General features: G+C 40.6%; 2 protein-coding genes across 2 annotated transcripts; both read left to right on the top strand.

Moving 5' to 3' along the window:
* The first annotated feature begins 302 nt into the window (after window positions 1-302).
* On the top strand, window positions 303-1,418 carry LOC134841155 (uncharacterized). The gene has a single exon (XM_063856958.1). The coding sequence runs from the start codon at window positions 303-305 to the stop codon at window positions 1,416-1,418; it is 1,116 nt and encodes a 371-aa protein (XP_063713028.1).
* A 235-nt stretch (window positions 1,419-1,653) lies between these two features.
* On the top strand, window positions 1,654-2,523 carry LOC134841152 (uncharacterized). Its single transcript, XM_063856953.1, has one exon. It carries the CDS (start codon window positions 1,654-1,656, stop codon window positions 2,521-2,523), a length of 870 nt encoding a protein of 289 aa, XP_063713023.1.
* The last annotated feature ends 9,154 nt before the right edge of the window (window positions 2,524-11,677 follow it).

The raw sequence follows: 11,677 nt of genomic DNA, 5'->3' as shown, positions 1-11,677 counted from the left end.
TGGCCAAGAAATTAGATCCAGAAACTAGAAGACAATGGGAACTTTCCTGCGCGGGAAGTGACGTGCCAAAAATCAAACAGATGAAGAAGTTCTTGGAGGAACGATCTCGCGCCCTAGAAGCTACGAAGGACCTCCAGTTACCTTCAATTCATAGAAAAAATCATCAAGGAAATTCAGACCAATCTGGAAACTCTAAGAAAGATGACAAGGTACAGACATACCACACGAACTCTGCTAAGACGATCATCTGCCCATGCTGCAGTGGTGATCACCGTGTGTATCAATGCACAAAATTTCAGGAAATGTCTATTTCCAATAGAAGACAAGAAGCCAAATCAAAGCGATTATGCTTCAATTGCCTGTCCCTTGGACACCAAAATCATGAGTGCAAGTCGAAGTCAACGTGCCAAACCTGTCGAAAGGGTCATGAATTGTTACTTCACATCCATACAGACCCGAACAAGCAACCGGGACCTGAAAACAAGTTTGCGGGTCACGGGGGTACTACCGGTGCCACTACCATACTGGGAACTGTACTAATTGAGGTGAAAACTGCAAATGGCGGTTATCACAATTGTCGAGCCTTACTGGACAGCGGATCTGAATACAGTTTCGTTACAACCAGCTGTGCTAACCGACTCAAGCTACCAATCAAGAAATTGACTCTTCAACTAACTAGAGTTGGCGGAGGAGCAAAAACTGTGAAGTCTGGTTCTGTCAATCTGGAAACAAAGGATTCTCAGAATCAATCTCTACATATTGAAGCCTTCACTCTTCAAAAACTTTCTGGCTACCTGCCCAGAGAACGGGTGAATATACCGAACAGTTTGGATATCACACGTCTTAAGCTCTCGGACCCAGACTTTGATAAACCAAAGGAAATCGATATAATCCTAGGCTGTGATGTGTACAACGACATTGTTGGCTGCGGAAAGATTAAGCTTACAGACAAGCTTTATGCACGTGACACTCTATTTGGTTGGATGATTAGCGGCAGAACAACTGGTCTTCCAACAACCTTCTTCAAGTCATTTCATGTGTCTATTGACGATATTCTAAGGAAATTTTGGGAATTAGAAGAAATTCCTGATTTCAAAAAGACAACAACAGAAGAAGATCGATGTGAATCTCACTTTAAGGAAACAACCATACTACAAAATGGACGATTAACCGTGCAGCTGCCTTTCAAGCCCAATAGTCAACTTGGCGACAGTTTAGCACAAGCAAAACGCAGATTCAATTATCTCGAGCGACGACTGGAACAGAATCCAGAACTAAAAGATCGCTATACCGCATTTATAGACGAATTTCTCGATATGGGGCATATGGAGTACATAACGCCTGGAGAAATCGAAAAGCCAGTTGATAGCATCACTGCGTTTTCAAGGAAGATTCTACTACCACAAAGCTACGTGTAGTTTTCGACGGATCTGCAACAACATCAACCGGACAATCACTCAACGACACTTTGATGGTTGGTACCACGGTACAAGACGACCTCTACTCGATAATCATGCGCTTTAGGTTCTACCCAATTGCTTTATCAGCAGATATCGCAAAAATGTACCGACAAGTTGCTCTAGAGGACAAATCGAAGGATTTCCATCGCATCTTTGGAGATCAAATAAATCGGATGAAATCAAGAATCTCAGGATGACACGTGTTACATATGGAATAGCTTCGTCAGCTTTTCACTTAACAAGATGCCTCAATGAAGTAGCAGATCAATCTAAGAACCCAATGATCAAAGAAAGTCTCAAAAATTGTTTCTATGTAGACGACTTTCTTGGTGGCGCTAATGATAAGCATGAAGCAGAAAGACTCATCTCTGATTTATGCGAAGAGCTGAACTCTCATGAATTCCCTCTACGAAAATGGACTTCAAGCAATGCTAAAATAATTGAAGGATTGCCAGAACATCTCCGCGAGAAATCGGATGTGCTGGAACTTTTCTCTGACGAATACAAAATCAAGGTGCTAGGAGTCAGTTGGAAGCCCAATAAGGACATCTTTTGTTTTTCAACTGCCTTACCAGAGCTGAAACTGCTTACAAAGAGGACTCTTCTGTCCACAATTTCAAAATTGTTTGATCCGATGGGATGGCTAGCTCCATTCATCATCAATTTCAAATGTCTCATGCAACAGCTATGGGTCCAAGGTTTTGATTGGGATTCTGAAGTCGATCAGAAAACCAAGGAAAAATGGTATGAGCTCACCGGAACATTGCCTCAACTACTGGAACTACAGATACCAAGATCTATGAGCTCACATCCAATAAAGGAGGTTCAACTTCACGTATTCTGTGATGCTTCCGAAAAAGCATATGCAGCCGCAATCTATGCAAGAATTACCAATGATGATGGCAAAACTTTTGCGTATCTACTGACCTCCAAAACAAAGGTTGCTCCGGTCAAAGCAATCTCTGCTCCCAAATTAGAGCTCTGCGGTGCAAGTTTAGCTACCAAACGTCTTAAATCAGTTCATTCAATTTTGAGGAAAACAAATCAGCTGATCTTCCTATAGAAAGAATAACACCCGCGAAACCATTTGCTCAATGTGGAATAGACTTTGCTGGTCCCTTTGAAATTAAGGAAGCAGAGGTCTCAAAAACTTCACACGCCTGGACTGATTCAACAATTGTCTTGCAATGGCTTGCTCAACTTCCAAGAACGTGGAACACTTTTGTTGCAAACAGAGTTTCACAAATACAAGAGACCCTACCCAGAAGTGATTGGAAACACGTGCCAACAGCAGTAAATCCAGCTGATTTAGCCTCTCGTGGTGTATTAGCTGACACATTAATATCTTCCTCACTCTGGTGGAATGGACCAGATTGGCTGACCAAGGATGAAAGGCACTGGCCCAACCTACAACCGTCTCTAGTTGAAGCACCTGAAAAACGAACCATCAAAGCCAAGACTAATGCAGAAAGTGAACAAATTCTACTGTTCTCGCAAATCATGGTCAAAACGAAGAAATGATGGATGGAATTTTTCGTTTAAAGGACTACAGCACTTGGAACAAGACAGTACGCATCGCATGCTATGTACTATCATTTGTTCAACATCTTAAGCGTAGAATATCGACAAACTATCGGAAGCGGCTCAGATCTAAGCGGACATCTGATGTACAACTTGAAGAAGTTTGTCTTAGTCCTAAAAATAGAATCATGACAAAAATGCTAATTCTTCGTTTAGACCAAGAAATACACTTCAAATCAGAGCTAAATTGTCTGAAGGTGAAAAGGGAGCTGAGTAAAACATCGAAACTACTCAATCTTAGTCCGTTTTTCGACAAGGATTACGATCTACTAAGAGTTGGAGGCAGACTTTCACAATCGAACTACCCAACAGATAAGAAGTTTTCAATACTCGTTTCGAAAAAATCTGATTTAGGATCCCTATTTATACGCAAATATCATGAAGATACTCTTCATGGCGGGGGGCAATTAGTACTGAACACAATGAGAGAGGAAATTTGGATAATTGGAGGCCGTGATCTAGTTCGACAATTCATTAGAAGATGCATGAGATGTGTCCGATTTAGTCAGCAACCTACTTCTCAATTCATGGCTGATCTTCCTACAGAAAGAATAACACCCGCAAAACCATTTGCTCAATGTGGAATAGACTTTGCTGGTCCCTTCGAAATTAAGGAAGCAGAGGTCTCAAAAATTTATGTTGCCGTCTTTGTTTGTCTCGCGACAAAAGCTATTCATTTGGAAATGGTTACTCGTCTAACCAAAGAAGCATGCATCCTTTCGTTGAAACGATTTACTGCACGCCGTGACAAACCTGAGAAGATCTTAAGTGACAATGGAAGCAATTTTATTGGGGCTCGAAATGATCTGATCAAAATCAAAGAACTGCTCGACAAAATGGAACGGACAAATCAGTTGTTAATTTCGTCAATAGCCAAGGAACTGAATGGGTCATCATCCCTCCTTGTCCTCCTCACTTCGGAGGACTCTGGGAAGCAGCTGTAAAAAGTATGAAGAGACATATGCGAAAAGTTATAGGACTGCAACGTCTCAGTTTTGAAGAATTTCTTACAATTCTTAATCAAATTGAAGCTGTCTTAAACTCACGACCACTGTATCCGATGTCAAGTGATCCTAACGACCCAACTCCGCTGACACCTGCTCATTTTCTGATAGGGGAATCATTGCTAACTCTTCCCTCTGCTGACATCCAAGTTTCAACCAATGTACGATATCGACTATTACAGAATTTGATCAAGGATTTCTGGAAAGTTTGGAAAAGGGATTACCTCATAACGCTACAAATACAGAAAAAATTGTTCACGGATGGCCCAGAAATTAAAGTTGGCAACCTAGTCCTACTTGCCGAAGACAATTAACGACAGCTAGAATGGAAAACTGGACGAATCATAGAAGTTTATCCTGGAAATGACTCGATTGTTCGAGTGGTAAAAGTGAAGACCACAACTGGTGAATACATACGCCCAGTCGCGAAGCTGCGGAAGCTATCAGTATAGCGACCAAGTCATATCTAATGTGCAGTTCATTTAAAACAAGAACTTTATAGTGCTAAAAACCGAAAAATATCAAAAATGTTCAGTTTTCAAATTTTAAGTGGTAGTACCCCCATGACCCTTTTGAAAGTAGGAATCTAAATTACCCCCTATGCAATGCATTATGGTCTGAATCGTTCATATTGACCACTTTCATGTAAATTCCCAATGTTGTATGTTCATAAAAGTCGAAAATGATGTAAATTTTCATCAATTTTTGTGCAAAATCGTGCATTAAAATTCGTATGAGGTTGTACCCTCATGACCCAAAATGTAATTATTCTCTGAAAACAGCTAGGATACGCCTACGCTACTGTCTTGAATGTAATAATCGGCTCTCTGATCACCTCAAACTGTTAAATTGTTATATTTGCCTTTAAATTATATTCAAAGATGTCGTGTTGTAATGATTTAAAACCATTAATTCGCATAAAATGTTTTTGTAAGTACACAAACTTTCGCTCATGACTCGTACCGTTAATACTTCACTTGTATACTCCTTACTTATGGTGCAGTCACATTAAGTTCATTTATTGAATAATTGTTTACATATTTACCGTTGAACAGTCATTCGCTGTCATGCGATTCGCTGTCATCTGGTCCTCTTCGCTTGTTGACCCTGCAGTGTTGCTGGCAGCGCTTCCACGCAGATGCTACCAAGGAAAGTCGAGTTTGCATCTCCGCATAATACATGCAGCAGACCCTCTCTTCGTCGCAGAGAGTCAGAACTGCATGGCACCACGCATATGGAAGATACAAGCTTTTCCCCTTCTCAAGAACACCATAGCGGACCAGTTTCTTCTGCTGAGAGCCAAGGTTCCTCAGATACTTAGCAGCATCAGTGAACCCCATCTCCGAATCATTGCTACCAGCCAGTGCACAATGACCCTTCTACGCTGAGGTCACTAATACGTTTAAGACCTCTAATTTGCTTCTAAAACAAAACAAACAATTGATGCACACCCGCTATACTCTACTACTATGATACAATGGAATAAATGCTACTCACAGTCTCAGCTTTCGGAAACCGCAGAACTGCCCTATCCACGATTGCAGCTTCCTTCCTTGAAGACTGGATCTCATCCAACGACTTTACAGGAATCGGAGTGAAACCCAGATCTCCTCTGGTCACTGCATCGAAGAAACCCTACAGGTCCTCCCTGTCGACAGCGCCCCGCCTACTGGACCTTCGCACCTCGCCATGTGGAGGCAGACGTGGTGCTCTACCCGACTCCGCCCTACTCTTCCTCTCCTTCGTCTCATACACTGTAAATGGGTAGTCATATCCAGACATAATAACGATCTGAAAATTGAAGACACTTCAAGGGAGGCGGAATGTTGAAGCCTAAAAAAGACATCTCAGCTTTCTACTTGAACTAAATCTACGATTGAACTGATTTACTTATTTAAAACCGCATTTAACAAAAATCAATTGACTTCTATCTATAACTCATCAAATAATTTACACTCTTTTCGAATCACTAGTTTTATTCAGTCGGATTGGTGATTTTTCGTTTCCCAACTTTTGCTGCACAACACCCCATTTTCCATGAATTCACGTTCTTCACGCTAAATCTCGTTTTAAAACATTTTTGTGTCAACGTCAACGTTCACGTTTTTCCGTGAAGCACCGAAGCCTGGATCTGGTGTAGTTTCCCGGTTTTCAAGAAAATGGCAACCCTGCACTTTTTGTGACATAGTAGGAATAAAGCTAACTTACATATTGAATATAGCAATTGGAGAGGTGCTTTGTAGTTGCTCCTGCTTTGTAGGCACTGAAGTGTGTATAGGCAACCTTCTGGATATGGGAAATCCAGTACATCACATCAGCACGGGCAATTGTGTTGGCGATTGGACGGTTGTTTAGGGGTAGTTTTCCCCCTCGAGCAAGACGCCCTTCTCCAAACACACCATATGTCGATGGGAGGTATTGACAATTGAACTGCGAAACTTCTGCTGAGGGTAGCGAGGATCCGGACCCGCCGGAAAGCTCTGCTTCTTCCTCATCGTCGGGTATTTCGGCTATTACAAAACTGGAACAGAAAGGAAACTTGAGGCTCGGTTTGAAAATTAAGTTTCTTATCTTAAAAGTGGAATAGACTTTGCTCAATGTGGAAAAGACTTTGCTGGTCCCTTTGAAATTAAGGAAGCAGAGGTCTCAAAAATTTATGTTGCCGTCTTTGTTTGTCTCGCGACAAAAGCTATTCATTTGGAAATGGTTACTCGTCTAACCAAAGAAGCATGCATCCCTTCATTGGAACGATTTACTGCACGCCGTGGCAAACCTGAGAAGATCTTAAGTGACAATGGAAGCAATTTTATCGGGGCTCGAAATGATCTGATCAAAATCAAGGAACTGCTCGACAAAAATGGAACGGACAAATCAGTTGTTAGTTTCGTCAATAGCCAAGGAACTGAACGGGTCACCATCCCTCCTCGTGCTCCTCACTTTGGAGGACTCTGGGAAGCAGCTGTAAAAAGTATGAAGAGACATATGCGAAAAGTAAATGGACTGCAACGTCTCAGTTTTGAAGAATTTCTTACAATTCTTAATCAAATTGAAGCTGTCTTAAACTCACGACCATTGTATCCAATGTCAAGTGATCCTAACGACCCAACTCCGCTGACACCCGCTCATTTTCTGATAGGGGATTCATTGCTAACTCTTCCCTCTGCTGACATCCAAGTTTCAACCAATGTACGATATCGACTATTACAGAATAATATCAAGGATTTCTGGAAAGTTTGGAAAAGGGATTACCTCATAACGCTACAAATACGGAAAAAATGGTTCACGGATGGCCCAGAATTTAAAGTTGGCAACCTAGTCCTACTTGCCGAAGACAATGAACGACCGCTACAATGGAAAACTGGACGAATCATAGAAGTTTATCCTGGAAATGACTCGATTGTTCGAGTGGTAAAAGTGAAGACCACAACTGGTGAATACATACGCCCAGTCGCGAAGCTGCGGAAGCTACCAGTATAGCAACCAAGTCATATCCAATGTGCAGTTCATTTAAAACAAGAACTCTATAGTGCTAAAAATCGAAAAATATCAAAAATGTGCAGTTTTCAAATTTTAAGTGGTAGTACCCCCATGACCCTTTTGAAAGTAGGAACCTAAATTACCCCCTATGCAATACATTATGGTCTGAATCGTTCATATTGACCACTTTCTTGTAAATTTCCAATGTTGTAAATTCCCAGCATTAAATTTCGTATGAGGTTGTACCCTCATGACCCAAAATGTAATTATTGTCTGAAAACAGCTAGGACAAACTTTCGCTCATGACTCGTACCGTTAATACTTCACTTGTATACTCCTTACTTATGGTGCAGTCCCATTCAGTTCATTTATTGAATAATTGTTTACATATTTACCGTTGAACAGTCATTCGCTGTCATGCGATACGCTGTCATCTGGTCCTCTTCGCTTGTTGACCCTGCAGTGTTGCCGGCAGCGCTTCCACGCAGATGCTACCAAGGAAAGTCGAGTTTGCATCTCCGCATAGTACATGCAGCAGACCCTCTCTTCGTCGCAGAGAGTCAGAACTGCATGGCACCACGCATATGGAAGATACAAACTTTTCCCCTTCTCAAGAACACCATAGCGGACCAGTTTCTTCTGCTGAATACCAAGATTCCTCAGATATTTGGCAGCATCAGTGAACCCCATCTCCGAATCATTGCTACCGGCCAGGCGCTCAAGTTCACCAGAGAGATTAACTTCATATGTCATCAGCCACAACTTTCGGCCCCGCAGAAGACACAAAACAGCATCATCTTCCTCATCCAAGTCTTGATGGAAAGTCCGGAAGGACGAGGACTCTACAAAAATATCTTGGAGAAAAGAAGAAAAGACCTGCTTCAGCCATCTGGTCTGACCTCCAGACATGATGCCAATAACACCCTTAGCTGTCACACTAGGAGTCTTTCGACAGTTAACTCCAACCTCCTCCCAGCCAGTGCACAATGACCCTTCTACGCTGAGGTCTTTAATACGTTTAAGACCTCTAAGTTGCTTCTAAAACAAAACAAACAATTGATGCACACCCGCTATACTCTACTACTATGACACAATGGAATAAATGCTACTCACAGTCTCAGCTTTCGGAAACCGCAGAACTGCCCTATCCGCGATTGCAGCTTCCTTCCTTGAAGACTGGATCTCATCCAACGACTTTACAGGAATCGGAGTGAAACCCAGATCTCCTCTGGTCACTGCATCGAAGAAACCCTGCAGGTCCTCCCGGTCGACAGCGCCCCGCCTACTGGACCTTCGCACCTCGCCATGTGGAGGCAGACGTGGTGCTCTACCCGACTCCGCCCTACTCTTCCTCTCCTTCGTCCCATACACTGTAAATGGGTAGTCATATCCAGACATAATAACGATCTGAAAATTGAAGACACTTCAAGGGAGGCGGAATGTTGAAGCCTAAAAAGACATCTCAGCTTTCTACTTGAACTAAATCTACGATTGAACTGATTTAGTTATTTAAAACCGCATTTAACAAAAATCAATTGACTTCTATCTATAACTCATGAAATAATTTACACTCTTTGCGAATCACTAGTTTTATTCAGTCGGATTGGTGATTTTTCGTTTCCCAACTTTTGCTGCACAACATTTGCTTTTCAATAACCTTCAGTTTTTGCGGACTATCAATTTTGTCAATAGCTTGCAAAACATTATCTTGATAGTCCTTAAAAGTGGTTTCTAGCGTGTTCATCATCATCGAATAGTTTTACACCGTCCTCTTGAATACGACAGTCAGTTTCTGTCATTGGGTTTTCGTTCAAACTACTGTCGAGTTGTCAAATAGTGATTTAATGGTAGTCTTCCACATCTTATTGCAAAGGCCTGAAAGCGGCCATTTGCTCATATCAAAAAATTTCTTTCCCATTTAAACATGGCTCTTGGAATAAGCGTTTCTTTCGTTGAACCGACTTTCTAGTCTGTTGCTTGAGTTTTTTCAGTCATATTATTGATACTAGAAGGTGTTTTGATAGATGAGAATTTGACGACAAAGTATGAAACGACAGTACTTACGACTCGTCGTTAATAAACTCCTCAAAAATCGAATATTTGATTCAATCACAACGCCTCACAATAAACCCACGGTCACTAAATCCTCAACACAATCCACCCGATAAACGAAAATGGCTACAAATAGTTAGGGACGGAAACGAAAGGCTGTTGTCTAAAATGGCGACCTAAAGGGATAACCTTACAAACGGAACAGGTTAATTTTACTGATACTAAATGCAATAAAACTGATATCTCTTATTATTGAAACAGTACACTAAACATGGAGGATTTAAAACTGTTAAACTATACTTTTACAAAGGCTGATTGATAAAACCAAATTACTCAACAAAAAATTGGCATAAGTGATAATTGCAGAACACTAATTGCAGAACACTAAGGGATACTTGATTGAAAAAGTCAATTTACTCAAATAAAAAGTTGACATATGGGATAATTGCATGCAAGTTCATTTTCCTGTTGGGCCCTCAAAGCTTGTTTCATCATAAAGCGATCATTAGCTAATTCGGATAGTTTTCTCAGCAAAAGCCTTAAAACGCCTCTGTGTTTTGATCTGTAGGCTACTATGCTGGTGAAGCGTGTGTTAATGCCCTATCACCTCCGCATTTTAAGCCTTAAGTATTGAAATTAAATCCTTGACAAGGCTCTAGGTTGTTACATTTGATTTCTTAAGGTTTTCAGTTTTATCTGCTGTATCGTCACGCTGACTATAATTAATACAGATCCAATTATCTTTATATGCTTGAACGACATCTATAAGTTGAGTTTCAGAAAGCGGGACAAAATATTAGACCTGTGTCTTCTTTTAAAATTACTAAATTTGAGAGAGCAAGCGTCTTTACAGCCAACGGACTTTACAGCCAATTTTCTAATAGTGAGGGTAATATAAAAACGGAGGAAAAATTCGTATTTTCAAAAAGGTTATCAGCAACGACGTGTAAGAGTTTCTCAGATTCTGACTTCACAGGACAGGATCTTCGTTTATCGTCGATCGTTTCATTTGATTTATGGTGCGTCCTAACGAGCTCTCTTCGAAAGCTCTCAAGTTTTTGCTCTTTTGCCGCGGTCATTCGTTGAGTATTGCTCTTTCGCCGCGGTCAAAAGAAAACTAATTCAAATCAAATGTTTTATTCGAAGTTGGATGAATTTCAATTAGGAAGGAAAGAAACGAATGCTTGGTTCCAAATATGTAGTTTTGTAAAATGGAGATTTCTGTTGCCCTTTGGCCATCACCAAAATTATTTTGGTTTGATTTTTAACTAATCACTTCGATTAATGGGTATCAAATTTTTGATAGTCCCTCCGTTTTTCTATTAACTACCTCCTGCTAACATGAAAATATTACGGCTTGTCACTCAAAGTTGTTTCTCAGCCAATTCTTTTAGTTAGAGGTAAATAAAAAACGGAGGAAAAACTCGTGATTTCAAAAAAATTGTGGGTGCAGAAGATTTACCAGAGCCTTCTGATAATACAATAAAAGAAACTTACTTTAAGTCAACTTATAATTGCTTTTCCTTAGCACTCCAACTTGAAAAAAACCGTGACAAAATATTACAATTAGAATGTAATTAATAACTAAATTTTGAATCTTCAAATGAGAAATGTCAAAATTATGTGAACTTCCAAATGTTCATTTCAAAGCTGCTAACTTTAATTTTTAGTTTGTTCTGGTTTCTGCAACTTCTCTGCAGATAAGTTTTGCAAATCTCCCTTTTAGTTTTCTCAATTCAACAAAACTGCTCAGCAGATCTTCCTGCAAAACTGTAGCTTCTGGCTATTTGTGGGTGGTATATGTTTGCTCAGTTTAATTTTTGTTCATAAGTTGCGTCGCCCCATAGTCCCAATCTTCTTGGCAAGTAGACAGTCCCAATCTCTCTTCGAAAGTCCCAATCTGTCTTCACCCCATAGTCCCAATCTCCTTATTGAACAATTAATTATTTTTTTTAATAAGAGACTCAGAATTGGGTGATAAGTTTGCTCATTGTAATGCGTATCGTCTGTGTACGACTTGTACTCGGGTTGCAAGTGCAATTGTGCGAAGTTCCTTCTAAACTTCTTCTCCAGGAAGGTATTTAGGACGCTTATTTCGGTGTC

The sequence above is a fragment of the Symsagittifera roscoffensis genome, chromosome 3, assembly GCF_963678635.1.
Source record: "Symsagittifera roscoffensis chromosome 3, txSymRosc1.1, whole genome shotgun sequence".
Taxonomy (NCBI): Eukaryota; Metazoa; Xenacoelomorpha; order Acoela; family Convolutidae; genus Symsagittifera; species Symsagittifera roscoffensis.
This window is presented reverse-complemented; position numbering and strand designations above follow the sequence as displayed.

Excerpts from the sequence above, each read along its gene's own strand:
- LOC134841155 (XM_063856958.1), top strand. The coding sequence starts at position 303 with ATGTCTATTTCCAATAGAAGACAAGAAGCCAAATCAAAGCGATTATGC.
- LOC134841152 (XM_063856953.1), top strand. The coding sequence starts at position 1,654 with ATGACACGTGTTACATATGGAATAGCTTCGTCAGCTTTTCACTTAACA.